The sequence below is a fragment of the Scyliorhinus canicula genome, chromosome 15 (assembly GCF_902713615.1).
Source record: "Scyliorhinus canicula chromosome 15, sScyCan1.1, whole genome shotgun sequence".
Lineage (NCBI taxonomy): Eukaryota > Metazoa > Chordata > Chondrichthyes > Carcharhiniformes > Scyliorhinidae > Scyliorhinus > Scyliorhinus canicula.
In genome coordinates, this window is record NC_052160.1 from 7,881,940 (window position 1) to 7,899,488 (window position 17,549).

At 50.0% G+C, this 17,549-nt stretch overlaps 1 protein-coding gene across 2 annotated transcripts in view; it reads right to left on the bottom strand.

Moving 5' to 3' along the window:
* Positions 1-16,458, bottom strand: part of cfap70 (cilia and flagella associated protein 70) — a 126,767-nt gene extending 110,309 nt beyond the window's left edge. Inside the window, exons 1-3 of one of the 2 annotated variants that reach the window (XM_038820691.1) lie at positions 16,383-16,458; positions 14,538-14,676; positions 7,927-8,110 (exon numbers count right to left, since the gene is read on the bottom strand). In XM_038820691.1, coding sequence (XP_038676619.1) covers positions 7,927-8,110; positions 14,538-14,615 — 262 coding nt within the window. In that variant the 5' untranslated portion in view covers positions 14,616-14,676; positions 16,383-16,458. Of the gene's footprint in view, positions 1-7,926; positions 8,111-14,537; positions 14,677-16,382 lie in introns of those variants that run through there. The other variant, XM_038820692.1, reaches the window with a different exon arrangement.
* Positions 16,459-17,549: the final 1,091 nt, after the last annotated feature.

Genomic DNA, 17,549 nt, shown 5'->3' on the forward strand with positions numbered 1-17,549 from the left:
TATTTAAGGGTATACCTACATAGTGGTAAATAAGGTATAGCTTTAAGTAAGTTTACTTTTAAACACTGTATTTGAAAGAGTTAATGACTTCAGATTGTTCAGATGTATGCATTGCAATGAGGCTTTACGACTTCAAAGCAAACAGGACATCAAGGAAAACAATGACATTGCCATCACTGAATCTCCCACAATCAACATTCTGGGGGTTACGATTGATCAGAAACTGAACTGTAGCCACATTAATACTGTAGCTACCAGGGCAGATCAAAGGCTCGGATTCCTACAGCGTGAAACTCACCTCCTGACCCCCCAAATCCTGTCCACCATTTACAAGGCACAAGTCAGGAGTGTAATGGAATACTCTCCACTTGCCTGGATGAGTGCAGCTCCAACAACACTCAAGAAGTTTGACACCATCCAGGACAAAGCATCCCGCTTAATTGCTCCTCCGTCCACAAACATTCAAACCCTCCACCACCAATGAACAGTGGCAGCCGCGTGCACCATCTACATGATGCACTGCAGTAACTCACCAAGGTTCCTTAGACAGCACCTTCCAAACCCACAACCACTACTGTAGTGATGTGTACATACATACATCTGCACATACACCAGGGATTGCAGCACAGATGTAACAGCCACAGTGGACGCGCCCACTTGAAAGGGCAATGTCCAGCTTCTGGAAAACAATGTTTAAAGTGTGGCAAATACAATCACTTTGCTTCACAGTGCAGAGCTGCGCTGCTAATGAAGACAACTAGACAGAAACACATGAATTTCAATGTAAAAAGTATAGATTCAACGGAGCACAAAAAACCCAATGATGAGTATTCCTCGGATGAGGACAACCTCGCTTGCAACAACTCGCTTGTTGTGGACACGATCGAGACAATCGAGGAACATTACGCAACAATCGCCACGCCACACCCGGTCAACAGCATTGATTCCAGCAGTGAATGGACTGCGACTGTACAAGTCAATGACTTTCCATTAGTCTTCAAGCTTGACACTGGGGCCTCAGCTAATCTCCTCACTAGCAAGGATCTCCATTCGATTCCAGGAGACCATGAAATAATACCTGCTGCATGTCGGCTGAAGGACTACAATGGCAATCAGATCGTCTCAAAGGGATCGTGCCAAGACGATACGCAAGCAGCTACGATTCGAGATTATAGACAACAACAAATCATCACTGTTAGGTGCTCAGGCCGGCAAAGACTTGCGGCTGGCAACGCATTTGCATGCACACCCAGGATCCATCAAGCCTGGAAGCTAAAATCCACAGCATGCTACAAGAATACCCTGACGTATTCAAAGGCATGGGCACCTTACCCTGCCAATATAAAATCATGCTGAAGACAGAAGCCAAACCCGTCATTCAGCTGCCCAGGAGGGTTCCAACTCCACTGCGGGAGAAGTTGAAAGCAGAACTCAACAGACTGCAGTCACAAGGCGTCATATCGCGAGTCACACAGCTGACTGACTGGGTTAGCTCCATTGTCTGTGTTAAGAAACCTTCTGGAGATCGTCACATGTGCATAGACCCGAAGGACCTGAACCAGAACATTCGCCGGTAACACTACCCCATCCCCAAGCATGAAGAGATCACATTTGAGATGGCGAATGCTCATATCTTCACCAAACTTGACGCCTCGCAGGGGTTTTGGCACATACAGCTCGATGACTCGAGCAGAATACTGTGTACGTTCAACACGTCATTTGGACGTTTCTGCTTCAATCGCATGCCCTTTGGCACTATCTCCGCATCAGAGATTTTCCACAGGATAATGGAACAAATGACCGAGGGCATCGAGGGTGTCAGAGTCCATGTGGATGACATCATCGTGCGGTCCACCACTGAAGAAGAGCATTGTCGTCTGAAGAAGGTGTTACAGAGGATTCATGAATATGGTTTGAAACTGAACCAGGCAAAATGCACATTTGCGAAGGAGTCTGTAACCTTTTTGGGTGACGGCATATCATTTCAGGGTGTCAGCCCTGATGAGGTGAAAATCGCTGCAATATGGGCCATGAAGACGCCACACGACAAGAAGGCGGTGCTACGATTTCTGGGCTTCGTCAACTTCCTCGGCAGGTTCATCCCAAACCTGTCTGCACGGACGGCAGCTTTACGCAATCTCCTACAAAAGACCACTGCATTTGAGTGGACACAACGTCACCAAAATGAATGGGTGGATCTCAAACAGCAACTAACGAGGGCACTGACCCTTGCTTTCTTTGACGCAACCAGACCCACCAGGATCTCCACTGACGCCAGCCAGGACGGGATTGGCGCCGTTCTCCTCCAACAGGACGACCAGTCTGACTGGGTCCCGATGGCAAACCCATCCAGGGCCATGACCCCAACTGAGTGCAGATATGGGGATGTTGAGCTCACAGGGCTAATCGCTGGCTTTGAAAGCAGACCAAGGCAAGCCAGCAGCACGGTTCGATTCCCGTAACAGCCTCCCCGAACAGGTGCCGGAATGTGGCGACTAGGGACTTTTCACAGTAACTTCATTTGAAGCCTACTCGTGACAATTAGCGATTTTAATTTCACAGATCGAAAAAGAATGTCTTGGACTCCTCACTGGGATTCTGAAGTTCCATGACTATGTGTACGGCCTGCTCACGTTCATAGTGGAAATCGACCACAGACCGTTGGTCCATATCATAGAAAAGGATCTAAATGACATGACACCTCATCTGCAGCACATCATGATGAAGCTGCGAAGGTATGATTTCACCCTAGTATACACCCCGCCGATGAGACCTTGCCATTGCCGACGCACTGTCCCGACCAATTGGCACTGACAACGCACCATCAGCCCCTATCAGAGAAATCGAGGCCTAAACACAGTTATGCATGGAGAATTTGCCTGCTTCGGATGAGAAGCTTTGCCTAATCCGACAGGAGACGCAGAAGGATGCAACCTTAGGGAGGGTGCTGCACCTACTCCAGCACGGTTGGACAATTTCAGAATGTCAAGTCAGAACTGATTGAAGTTGATGGCCGGCTGCTACGCAATGCGCAGATTGTGATTCCAGCCACACTCCGCAGCGAGATGCTACGTAAGATTCATGAAGGCCACCTGGGCATTGAGAAATGCAAAAGTCGAGCACGACGGGCTTGGTACTGGCCCGGCGTGAATCAAGGCATAACGGACATGGTCATGACATGTGACACCTGTCAAAGACATCAACCCGCACAGTGTAAAGAACCACTGCAGCAACACAAACTCACAATGGCGCCGTGGACAAAAGTGGGCATTGACCTATTTCATGCCACAGGGCGTGATTACATCTTGATCATGGACTATAACTGAAACTATCCGGAGGTACTGAAACTCCATGATCTCACGTCTTCATCTGTCATCAAGGTGTGCCAGGAGACATTCGCGCGACATAGAATCCCGCGTGTGATGATGTCAGATAATGGTCCCTGCTTCGCGAGCTGGGAATGGAAAGAGTTCTCAGACCGATACAGCTTTCGGCATGTAACATCCAGTCCGCGCTACCCACACTCAAATGGGAATGTGGAAAAGGGTGTCCACATCGTTAAACAGCTTATTAGCAAGGCAACAGATTCACGCTCGGACATCAACCTAAAGCTGTTATCCTACCGAGCAACCCCATTGAGCTCAGGACTGTCGCCAGTGCAGATGCTCTTTGGCAGGAACATCCAGACAACCCTACTGGCAATTCAATTCCCAGACCCCGATAACACTCTGGTACTCGACAAAATGCGGGTACTACAGTCCAAACAAAAACAATACTACGACCAACATGTGATCACACTCAAGCCATCGTCAGGATCAGGGACCCAGAAGGCGGATGATCTGAGCCAGCCACGGTGATCAGGCAGGAGGCACCGCGGTCCTACATTGTCAAGTGGTCGGCGGGAGTACTCTTTCACCATAACGACCGGGATCTGTTAATGCTTCGGCCTACAACGCCGATGTTTCCCACACTGGGCTTGACCAAGTCCATTAGTCCACAGGACGTTCCTAGCCAGACAATGCCAGACAGTACTCCTGATGACATCAAACCGTCATCCCCACCTCCACAGTTATGGCACTCCAGCAGAAGCCGTAAGGCACCCGACCGGCTAGATTTGTAACGACACTTCAGCACACCCACAAGACGAATATGAACATTTCTAACGATGGACTCACAATACTGTTAATTATTTAATGTATTACTTTATCATTTTCACAGTGTGCAGATTTGCTTATTCTCACCACTTGTTCTGTACAGTTTCTTGCGGTCAGTTTAGGAAACATATCACAACAAAAGGGGGGAGATGTAGTGATCTGTACATCTGTACATACATCTGCACATACACCAGGGACTGCAGCACAGATGTAACAGCCACAGCACCACTAGTGGGCAGCATCAGAGACGGGTATAAAGGGTCGAGCCCAAGGCAGGATCGGGACTCTTTGAGAAGCACAGGGCTAGTGAGCAGCAGCAGACAGAGACAGCTCAGCATAGGCAGTTTACCTTAGTTTCACTGGTCATACCTCTTGACTGTTTTACATCTAGTTGAGCTCTGGAAGCAGAACAAACCCTTTGAATAAAGTGTTTGTGTTAACTGTAAGTCTACAGTCTTCATTCAGACTTAGAGAATAACATAACTACCATCGAGCAGGTCAAGGGCAGCAGATACCTGGGAACCTCACCACTTGGAGGTTCCCCTCCAAGTCACACACCACGAGACTTGTAAATATATCGCCGTTCTTTCACTGTCGCAGGGACAAAATCCTGGAACTCCCTCCCTAACAGCACAGTGGGTGTACCTACACCTAAAGTACTGCAGCGGTTCAAGAAGGCAGCTCATCACCACCTTCTGAAAGGTAACTAGGGATGGACAATAAATGCTATCACTAGCCAGTTATAACCACTTAGCCTAACCAGCGACGCCCACATCCCGTAAATGAATTCGAAAAAAAATTTGGTCCAATATCATATTACTGCATTTAAGTATTTAAGATTCCTGAGTTAAGTTCCAAGGATAATCATGTTTAATCCTTTAGACATCAGAACCATTTTAATATATGCTGCACTCCCCAACAACCCCACCGCCTGGGGGGCAGGAATGGAGCAAGAGCTCAGTTCGAGTATGGACCGATATTTTTCTTTTTTTTTTTAAAAAGCATCTTATTCAAACGTATCAAAGTAGGTTACAGCAAATAAACACCCCAGGAAACATTCTTCCCAACAATCACTATACAGATTTTCTTCCTTTTTCACCCTCTCTCCCTATCACCCACTCCCCACCCCCCTTGCGACGAACAGCTCCTCAAACACGGTCACAAACATCCCCCAACTTTTCTCAAATTCCCCTGCTGAGCCCCTTAACTCATACTTTATCTTCTCTAACCGCAGGAAGTCGTACAGGTCACCCAACCATGCTGCTACCCCCGGTGGCGATGCTGACCGCCACTCCAGCAAAATTCGTCGCCGTGCAATCAGAGAGGTGAAGGCCAAGACATCGGCCGTCCTCCTCTCCATGAGCTCCAGCTTCTGTGAAATCCCAAATATCGCCACCAAAGGGTCCGGGTCCACTCCCTCCTCCACTATCCTGGCTAAGACCGCAAACAGTCCCGGCCAGAATCTTCCCAATTTTTCACAACCCCAAAACATGTGCACATGATTCACTGGACCCCGCCCACACCTCTCACACTCATCTGCTACCGTCTGAAAGAACCCACTCATTCTCGCCCGAGTCATATGCACCCTGTGCATCACCTTAAACTGTATCAGGCTCATCCTTGCACAAGAGGAGGTCCCGTTTACCCTTCGCAGTGTCTCACTCCATACTCCCCAATTGATCTCCATTCCCAACTCTGCTTCCCATTTATCCTTGATCTTCACCACCCGCTCGCCTCCCTGCTCCCCAGCCTCTTATATACATCCCCAATTCTTCCCTCCCCTTCCACATCCGGAAGCAGCAGTCGCTCCAGCAGGGTGTATCGCGGCAATCTAGGGAACCCCTTCCAGACCTTTTGTGCAAAGTCCCTAACCTTAACTCACTACCCCTCGACAGCTCTACCCCTTAGCCCTTTCCGAAAAAAGATCTTTGGTATAAAGATCGTGAGAGCCTGAAAGATAAACAAGAACCTCGGCAGAATATTCATTTTCACCACTTGGACCCTCCCCGCCAACGTTAAGTGCAGTGTATCCCACCTCTTAAGATCCTCCTTCGCCTCCTAAACCAGCTTCATTAAGTTCCACTTATGGAGCCCCGTCCATTCCCTCGCTACCTGAATCCCCAAGTACTTAAACTTATCCCTCACTACCATAAATGGAAGCCCCCCCTAAATTAGCCCGATGTGCCAGCTCATTCACCGGGAATACCTCGCTTTTCCCTACATTCAGCTTGTATCCCGAGAACCCTCCAAACCTCCCCAACAGGCCAATAATCCTTCCCATACTCTCCAGCGGATCCGAAACATACAGCAGGAGGTCATCAGCATAGAGTGACACCTGGTGCTCCCTCTGTACCCTCATTATCCCCTGCCACTCTGCCAACCCCCTTAGAGCTATCGGCAATGGCTCTATGGCCAGCGTAAACAGCAGCAGTGACAGCGGGCACCCACACCTGCCTTGTACCCCTGTGTAAGTCAAAGCTTCATGAACTCATATCATTCGCCCTCACCCTCGCTCTTGGCGCCACATGCAGCAACTGCACCCATGCCGCAAATCTCAGCCCAACCCAAACCTTCCCAAAACTTCGAACAAGTACCGCCACTCCACCCGATCAAATGCTTTCGCCGTGTGCATGGACACTACCACCTCAGGTACCAGAGCTCTCGATGGATTCATCACCACATTCAACAGCCGTCTGATATTACTCGTGAACTGCCTGTCCTTCACAAAGCCGGTTTGATCTTCTGCAACCACCCCCGGGACACAATCCTCCATCCTCCCCACCAACAACTTAGCAATACTTTTGCATCCGTGTTCAATAGCGATATGGGTCTATATGACCCACATTCTACCGTATCCTTCCCTTTTTTTGGGATTAGTGTGATTACTGCCTGCTTCATCGTCTCCGGCAACTCCCCCTTCTTCATTAAACACCCCCATTAGATGTGGTGCCAGGTCCGCCGCAAATTCCTTCTAAAATTCTGCCAGGTACCCATCCGGCCCAGGGGCCTTCCCCGACTTCATGCCCTTGATACTATCCAGCACCTCCCTGAGCCCCAGGGGCTCCTCCAATGCCTGCCTCTTTGCTTCCTCCACATGGGGAAATTCCAGCTGGTCCAGAAACTGCCCCATGTACCCCTCCTCTCCTTCTGGGTCTGACTCATAAAGTCCCTGGTAATACTCTCTAAATGCCTCATTTATCTTCCCTGGCTCTGACACCACATCCCCAGCCTCAGTCCGGATCGTCAATATTTCCCTGGACGCAGCCTGCCTCCGCAGCTGGTGCGCCAGCATGCGGCTCACCTTCTCCCTATACTCGCACTACACCCCTCTTGCCCTACGCAGTTACCCTACCGCCCTCCCCATTGTCAACCTGTCAAATTGCCCCTGCAACTTTTTCCTCCTCGCCAATCCCTCCACGGTGGGCACCCTTGAATATTCCCTGTCCACCTACACTATCCCGCTCACTAGACGGTCATGTACTGCCCTCCTTTCCTTATTCACACAAACCGTAAATGAGATAATTTCTCCCCAGACCATTGCCTTCAGTGCGTCCCAAAAAATGCCCGCCGAAACCTCCCCACATGATTGAACTCCACATAACCCCTAATCGCCAACTGCACGATTAGGGATCGCTACCCTAATACCCTCGAATACACCTATTGACGTGTGAAAAGAAGGAATTCGGGCCAATATATTTCACGTGCACGTAGGTGAGGAAAGAACTGTATGTGAATGCTTGTGATGCAATGGTCAAATAAAGAAGAAACTCACAAACTACAGGTTTGTGCACCAGGTTGTCTATTCCTTGAATCCCATCGAATGTACAGTCGAAGCTTGTTGTGAAGTTGTACTCTATTTCATTTTCTGCCATTTGCAATTTCCCCGAGTCTCCAAGTTGGAAATTATTATACTCCACATGGACATAGGACACTGGATTGTCTCCTTTACTCCCTTTCTGCAAGGAAAATAGAACAGATTAGACATGATTCATACAATAGCACTTTTCATGCTCGTTGGATGTCTCAAAGTGCTTTCCAGTCAATTAAGAATTTCTGAAGAGTACTCACTGTTGTAATGCAGGAAACTCAGCAGCGAATCTCCCACCAGCAGCAGTGGGATAATGGCCAGATAATATTTTTGTTGAGCAGTAAATACTAGCTAGGACACCAGGGAAACTCTCCTGCCCTTCTTCAAAATAGTGCTTGGGATCCTTTACAGCTACCCAAGCAGGCAGATGAGGCTTTGGTTTAACATATCATCCAAAATGCAGCACCTCCAACAGTGCAGCACTCCATCAATACTGCACTGGAGTGTCAGCTTTGATTTTTACACTCAAAGCCCTTGAGCGAGACTTGAACTCAGAGCCTTGTGACTCAGAGGTCAACCACAGCTTTACACAAAAGCTCTGAACACAACATCGTTTTGAAGTGTTGATTGTGACGTATTGTGGCAGTTTTTATACAAGTTGAAGCCAATGATAGCAACTCGTTTCAGCACTTGCCTGTGCCATTCTGACTTAATTACCCATTAACCTACATTGTGCCACCGGTAGTGAATGATTAAAAGAGGAGTTAAATCATATGGATAATGCTGCAATACCAAAAACTGTGATGGAGGATCAAATGTTTTGTATTATGAACAAGGGATCCCATAACAGCATCCAATCATTTCCCGGACACTGAATGCCTGCTCGCATCCATGTCACTGTGCAGCTGCAATGATTAGGAGATAAGCATACATTTAGTCTTGAGTTACTCCATAACATACCCTTTAACTAGTATTTACATGAGACCATAGACCAGAAGACGGAAGTATAAAACGCTGATAGGCCACAACTGTAGTTCTGGTCATCATATTATAGGAAGGGAGAGAAAAGAGCTAGGGCGCGATTTTCCGCAAATGCGGAGAATCGTAAAGGCTGCCGTGGGACAGGCCGTGACCCATGGCAGCCTTCACGCCCACTTCCAGGGCCGATTCTCCCCCCCGGGCGGGGCTAGGAGCGCGGCCCAGTGCGTCACGGCGGTGCGGCCTTGACGACGGTCATCAAGGCTGCACGCCAAATGTCACGCCGGCTGATGCGGCCGATGACGTCCGCCGCGCATGCGCAGGTTGGACAACGCCAACCCGCGCATGCGCAGTTTGCGTCTTTTCCCTCAGCCGCCCCGCAAGACGTGGCGGCTTGATCTTGCGGGGCAGCGGAGGGAAAAGAGTGCGTCCGTTACTGACGCACGGCCCGCAATCGGTGCCCACCGATCGCGGACCTATGCCCCCCTTGGCACGGCCGTGGTACTGCCGTGCCAATCGGGCCTCCAAATGCCCCAAATGGGCATCTGCCGCCCGTTTCACGATGGCAGCGAGCAGGTGTGTTTGCTGCCGTGTTGAAACGGGCGTGAAGGGCCGGCCGCTCGGCCCATCGGCCTCGAAGAATCGCCGCTCACCGTAAAAAACGGCGAGCGCGATTCATGGCGTGGGTCGGGCGTGGGGGGGAGAATAGCGGGAGGGCGTGAAAAATGTCGGGAGGCCCTCCCGCTATTCTCCCACCCGGCGTGGGGGGCGGAGAATTGCTCCCCACGTAATGTTTCACGCCCAGATGACCCTTTGTCAAAGCAGCACAGGAACAGGCCCTTCGGGCTTTGACAAAGGGTCATCTGGGCTCGAAACGTTGGCTCTTTTCTCTGCCTACAGATGCTGCCACACCTGCTGATATTTTCCAGCGTTTTCCTTTTGGTTTCAGATTCCAGCATTAGCAGTAATTTGCTTTTATACATTATAGGAAGGATTTGATTTCCCTGGACAGGGTGTCGAGGAAATTTACCAGTATGCTGCCTGGGCTGGAGGATCTGAGCTATGAGGAGAGACTGGATAGGCTGGGGTTGTTTTCCTTGGAGTAGCAAGCATTGACAGGGGACAGAGGTGCATAGATAGGGTAAATAGGAAGGAACCTTTGCTTTTTGTAGAGGGATGCAGATTTAAGGGAAGAGGTACAAAGAACAATACAGCACAGGAACAGGCCCTTCAGCCCTCCAAGTCTGTACCAGTCATGATACCAACCTTTGCTAAAACCCTCAGCACTTCCTTGTGCCGTATCCCTCTCTACCATCCTATCCATGTGTTTTCAAGATGCCTTTTGAACACCGTTAATGTATCTGCTTCCACAACCTCCACTGGCAACGCGTTCTAGGCATTCACCACCCTCTATGTAAAAAACCTGCCTCGCACATCTCCTCTAAACTTTGCCCCACGGACATTAAACCTATGGCTCCTGGTGACTGACCGCTCCACTCTGGGAAAGAGTGCCTGCCCATCCACCCTATCCATGCCCCTCATAATCTTGTAGACCTCTATCAAGTCACCCCTCAACCTCTGTCTTTCTAATGAAAACAGTCTGAGGTCTATTCAGCCTCTCACATAGCTAATACCCTCCAGACCAGGCAACATCCTGGTAAACCTCTTCTGCACCCTCTCCAAAGCCTCCACATCCTTCTGGTAGTGTGACAACCAGAATTGTGCACAATATTCCAAGTGCGGCCTTACCAAGGTTCTATACAACTGTAGCATGACTTGCCCGTTTTTATACTCGATGCCCCATCCAATGAAGGTAAGCATTCCGTATGCTTTCTTGACTACCTTCTCCAGTTGTGTTGCCAGTTCAAAGATCTGAGGATCTGCACGCCTATATCTCTCTGACTTCCTATATTCCTAAGAGTTTTACCATTTACAGTATACTTCCCTCTATGTCAGACCTACCAAAATGCATTACCTCACATTTATCCAGATTAAATTCCATTTGCCATTTCTGTGCCCAAGTCTCCAACCTATCTATGTCCTGCTGTACCTTCTGACAATCGTCAACACTATCTGCCACTGCACCAACCTTGGTGTCATCCGCGAACTTACTAATCCGACCAGCTACATTTTCTTCCAAATCATTTATGTATACCACAAACATCAGAGGCCACAGCACCAATCCCTGTGGAACACCACTGGTCACAACCTTCCATTCAGAAAAACACTCTTCCACTGCTTGTCAAAGGCTTTACTGAAGTTCATGTAAACAACATCCACTGCCCTCCCCTCATCAATCATCTTTGTCACCGCCTCAAAAAACTCGATCAAGTTAGTGAGGCACGGCCTCTCCTTCACAAAATCATGCTGTCTATCGCTTGAGTCCACTTGTTTCCAAATGGGTATAAATCCTGTCCCTGAGAATTCTCCAATAATTTACCTACTACCGACATGAGGCTCACCGGCTTATCATTTCTAGGATTATCCCTGCCATCTTTTTTGAACAGCAGTACCACATTAGCTATTCTCCAGTCCTCTGGGGTCTTACCTGTAGCCAATAAGGAGACAAAGATGTCAGCCAAATCCCCAGCAATTTCCTCCCTTGCTTCCCTCAGTATTCTGGGATAAATCCCATCTGGCCTCGGGACTTATGTACTTTAATATCTTTTAATACCTCCCAATATCTCCTCCTTTTCAATGTTAACATGATCCATACAGTCCACACACCCTACCCAAGGATCAACTTCCACAAAGTCTCTTTCTTTAGTGAATACCGATGCAAAGTACTCATTTAGTACCTCGCCTATTTCCTCTGGTTCAACACAAAGATTCCCCCCACTGTCTTTAAGTGGCCCAATCCTTTCCCTGGCCACCCTCTTGCTTTTTACATATGAATAAAAAGCTCTGGGATTCACCTTAATCCTACTTGCCAAGGACTTTTCATGACCCCTCCTAGCCCTCCTAATTTCCCTCTTCAGTACCATCCTACTTTCTTTATATTCCTCAAGGGTTTCAACTGTTCCCACCCTTCTGGAACGGGAAAAAAGTCTCCTTTTTGTTTTTGACGAGGTTCACAATATCCCTCATTATCCAAGGCTCCCTAAACTTCCCATACTTATCCTTCGTTCTCTCAGGAACGTGACTTTCCTGAATCCTAATCAACTGTCGCTTGAAAGTCTCCCACATGTCCGATGTTGATTTATTATCCAACAGCTGCACCCAATCCAAATTCTTCAATTCCTGTCTAATGTTATCCTAATTTGCTTACACTAACCTCATGTTAACTCAACCTACTCTAATCTTCTTCTTGTGCTTTCTTCTGGGAGTAGCATAAGGTAGAAGGCTAAGAAGTGAGTTAAGGAGAAAACTTTTCCTCCAGAGGGTGGTGGGAGTTTGGAACTCACTGCCTGAAAGGGTGGTTGAGTCAGAAACTCTTGTAACATTCAAGAAGTATTTAGATATTCACTTGCACTGCCATAACCTCCAGGGCTATGGGCTAAGTTCTGGAAAATGGCATTGGTGTAGTCAGATCTTTGATGGCTGGCATTGACACGATGGGCTGAATGGCCTCTGTAATAATATGTATACAGTCAGGTTAGTGAAGGGTTAATAATCACATCTCTGTGTAAATCAAACACTAGAGGGCGTCACCACTTCTCTGTATTTAAGTCAGACTCTGAGGGAATCTTGGGAGTAGCACAAGGAGAAAGCACGGTGACAGCATAAGAAGAAGATTAGAGTAGATAGAGATAGCCCGAGGTTAGATCATAGTGTAGTTAGTGATTAGGTAGATTATTGAGTACTGCAAGACAGATTTAATATTATTTAATTATTATCTAGGGCAGCACGGTGGCACAGTGGTTAGCATTGCTGCCTACGGCACTGAGGACCTGGGTTCGAATCCCGGCCCTGGGTCACTGTCTGTGAGGAGTTTGCACATTCTCCCCGTGTCTGCGTGGGTTTCACCCCCACAACCCAAAAGATGTGCAGGTTAGGTGGATTGGCCACGTTAAATTGACCCTTAATTGGAAAAAATAATTGGGTACTCTAAATTTATAAAAAAAAAGAAAAAGATTTAATTATTATCTGTAGCTCAGTAGAGTGTTTGAACTTCATTTAATTAGTAGTGTAATAATAAATTAGTTTTGTTTCAATCTTTTGATTGATATAGTCTTTGTCAACACTACATTCGGTCATTCTGGAAGGAAGGACAAAGAATACAACATATTACCAGCCATGGTAATATAACAGCCTCCTTGTGTGCTGCAAACTTCTATGAATCTATGTAAGTAGGCCATTTGGCCCATCAGGTCTGTTCTGCCATTTAATTAAATCATTATTGAACTGATATGATGACACTCAACGCCACTTTCCCACGTTATCCCCATCACCCTTGACTCCCTGACTGATTAAAATTCTACCTCAGCCTTGAACACACATAACGACCCAGCCTCTACAGCTCTCTGCGGTAAAGAACTGCACAGATTCACTACCCTCTGAGGAAGAAATTTCTCCTCATCTCTGTCTGAAATAGGTGATCCTTTACTCTGAGATGGTGCCCCTGGTCCTAGAGTTGCCCACAAGGGGAAACAACTTCTCAGCATCTACCCTGTCAAGCACCCCCCCCCCCCCCCCGAATCTTAAATGTCCCAATAAGGTTGTCTCTCATTCTTCTAAACTCCATTGAGTACAGGCCCAATCTACTCAACCTCTCCTCATAAGAAAATTAGTTCCCTATCCAGCTGGTTGAAGTAAGGAAGCATTTTAACCAAGTTAAATTTGTGTCAGTGGTGGTGAGGGCATTCTCAACTTTTGAGTCAGAGGTCTGCGGGTTCAGGTCTGTCACCCCAGGAGACGTGCGCAAAGAAAAATAGGCTGACACCCCAGTGTAGTACTGAGGGAGTGCTGAACTGGCAGAGATGCCATCATGGAATGTTAAACTGAGGTCCCACCTACCCTCTGAGCAATGAATTCCCTGGCACTATTTCACACAAAGATCACAACAGTGCATTATCTGCTTATTATCACATTTATATTTTTGGGAGCCTGCTGTGTGCAAATTGGTTGCTGGGTTTCCTATATTACAGCAATAGCAGTACTTAATTGGCTGTCATAATAATAATCTTTATTGTCACAGGTAGGCTTACATAAACACTATAATGAAGTTACTGTGAAAAGCCCCGAGTCGCCACTTTCTGGCGCCTGCTCATACACAGAGGGAGAATTCAGAATGTCCAAATCATCTAATAGCACGTCTTTAGGGACTTGTGGGAGGAAACCGGAGCGCCCGGAGGAAACCCCCGAAGACACGGGAAGAACGTGCAAACTCCGCACAGACAGTGAACCAAGCAGGGAATCGAACCTGGCGCTGTGAAGCCATAGTGCTAACCACTGTGCTGCCCGCATATGCACTTTGTGCAGTGTTAAATGGTGGTGAAAGGTACAATATATAGGCCAGTCTTTCTTTTTCTTCATGGGGGATCAACTCGCAAATGCAGCATCCTTTTGTTTAAGCTATTGATGAGTTAAATGTAAAAGTTCCTTAAAAATGTCCAAATTATAAAAGCTCTGATTGCCTGAGAAAGAAAGATTCTTACCAAGTTCTTGGCCCTCAGCACTGTGATTTGCACAGGCACTGGGTTGCGTGACTTGAATTCGGTCTCGGGATTCTCCATGGGCACACTTCACCGAAGCGACGACAGTATGTCAGGGATGTATTTTACGGCAATGCAGAAACTGTTTCCGGAAAGAATAAATAAAAAGAGAATCGCTAATGGCAGGCAATGGAACTCAACATGGTACACAACATTTTGCAATGAATGTACTTCCAATAAAAATATTGAACACTGTGGCACAACATGTGGAGTACAGTCCTTCAACCTGGGTTTGAATCTGGTCCAAAACTACAGATCAAATGAACGTAACTTCTCTCCAAGTGCTGCACATTATTAATCTTGTCCCTAATATTCCCGTGGCACAAGAAACGTTGGCATTAGGTTTGTTCAAAGAAGCCATGCAAGTAACAGGTGTGGTTCAATGGATGTCACAACGATGTGAGGATAATCTTTTCAAACTGAGTATTGTGGTACTCATGGGAGGGTGGAGATAGATTTATTCAACACATTGTGCTTTGCCCACATCATTTAGTCCTAAGACTGCTGAAAATTTAAAGGTATTTGATTCCCCAGCACTAAAATGCTTCACCATGATTTTTTTAAAAAGCAGTGTGATCACCATTGTCGTCATCCTCATCTATATTGACATATTCTCCCATTGACCGCTTTGTCAGAGCTCGATTTGTGAACTGTTTCAATAGGTGTACAAAAATATTTCCAAAACAGGGGCGGTATGTGGTGGTTTTTTCCCCCCCTGAATTTCCCCCCCCCCCCCCCCCACTTCGCATTCCTTGTCATAAGTCTATGTCATCCATTGCATTACTTGGCCCAAACAAGAAAATTTGGATCTTCCTATAGATCTCCAATGATCTAACTGCGGAGCAGAAAATGTGCAAAACAAAATGATCCTGGTTGATGAACCCTCTGCAGACTCCACACACAGTCACCCAAGTCGGGAATCGAACCTGGGACCCTGGAGCAACAGTGCTAACCACTGTGCCACCATGGTCCCTGGGGTACTGTGTTCACCCCCATCTGATCCCCACTTCCCACCCTCCTCACCCACATCTGATCCCCACTCCCCACCCTCCTCATCCCCCTACCCCCACCCTCCCCCCTCCCTCTCCCCCCTCATCACTCCCCCTCCCCCCTATCTGCCCCTCCCTCCCCCTCATCCGTCCCTCCCTCGCCCTCATCTGTCCCTCCCTCCCCCTCATCCGTTCCTCCCTCCCCAACTCATCCCCCCTCACTCATCCCCCCTCCCACCCCCCCTCATCCCCCCTCCCACTCCCCCTCATCCCCCCTCCTCCCCATCCCCCCTCCCTCCTCATCCGCCCCTCCCTCCCTCATCCCCCCCTCATCCCCCTCCCTGCCCCCTCCCTGATCCGTCCCTCCCTCATCCCCCCTCCCCTCACCCCCCTCATCTCCCCTCCCTTCCCCTCCCCTTCATACTCCCCATCCCTCCCTCCCCCTTCCTCCCTCCCCCTCATCCCCCTCCCTCCCCCCTCATCCCCCTCCCTCCCTCCCCTCATCCCCCTCCCTCCCTCCCCCTCATCCCCCTCCCCATTCCCCTCCCTCCCCCCCTCACACCCCTCCCTCCCCCCTCATCCCCCCTCCCTCCCCCCCCCCTCATCCCCCCTCCCTCCCCCCCCTCATCCCCCCTCCCTCCCCCCCCTCATCCCCCCTCCCTCCCCCCCTCATCCCCCCCCTCCCCCCTCACCCTCCCTCCCCCCTCCCCCCCTCCCTCCCCCCCCTCCCTCCCCCCCTCATCCCCCCTCCCTCCCCCCCTCATCCCCCCTCCCTCCCCCCCTCATCCCTCCCTCTCACCCTCGCTTCCCCCTCGCCGCTGGTTTGGTTCGGCCCCACGGCGTTCGGTTGTTGCCCTGACGACGGCGGGAGGCGGGGCCCTGAGGCCTCTCAGCCAATGGGAGCGGCGGCAGAGGGAGCAGCCAATGTGATGAGCCTCCGGGGTGGCCAATGGTCGGTGGAGTAACGGCGCGGATAGCCAATGGCGTGAGCGTGCAGAGTAGCCAATGGGAGTGGCGTTCGGGCGCAGCCATTCAGCGGGCGGCAACGGATTGTAGCAGCCTTTTGGGGGGATTGGCAGGGCAGGTGGGGCTGGGGTGGGCAGGGCAGGTGGGGCTGGGGAAGGCTGGTGGGGCTGGACAGGGCAGGGCAGGTGGAGCTGGGGTGGGCAGGGCAGGTGGAGCTGGGGTGGGCAGGGCAGGTGGGGCTGGGGTGGGCAGGGCAGGTGGAGCTGGGGTGGCAGGGCAGGTGGAGCTGGGGTGGGCAGGGCAGATGGGGCTGGGGTGGGCAGGGCAGGTGGGGCTGGGGTGGGAAGGGCAGGTGGGGCTGGGGAGGGCAGGGCAGGTGGGGCTGGGGTGGGCAGGGCAGGTGGGGCTGGGGTGGGCAGGGCAGGTGGGGCTGAGCTGGTTGGCAAGGCAGGTGGGGCTGGGGTGGGAAGGGCAGGTGGGGCTGGGGTGGGCAGGGCAGGTGGGGCTGGGGTGGGCAGGGCAGGTGGGGCTGGGGTGGGCAGGGCAGGGCAGGTGGGGCTGGGGTGGGAAGGGCAGGTGGGGCTGAGCTGGTTGGCAAGGCAGGTGGGGCTGGGGTGGGAAGGGCAGGTGGGGCTGAGCTGGTTGGCAGGGCAGGTGGGGCTGGGGTGGGAAGGGCAGGTGGGGCTGGGCAAGGCTGGTGGGCAGGGCAGGTGGCACGGCAAGTGGGGCTGGGCAGGTGGTGCTGGGCTGGCAGGGCAGGTGGGCTGGGATGCGCTGGTGGGCAGGGGGGCTGGGCTGGTGGCGCTGGGCTGATCTGGGCAGGGCTGGTGGGGCTAGCGGTTGTTGGGTGAATATTGGAGGTTATTGATTGGCGAGCTGCACCTTTCTGGTTCCAGTTTTGGAGGCCCCACATGGACATTGGAAATAAAGAAAGTGCTGGAAATAATAATCTATAATAATAATCTTTATTGTCACAAGTAGGCTTACATTAACACTGCAA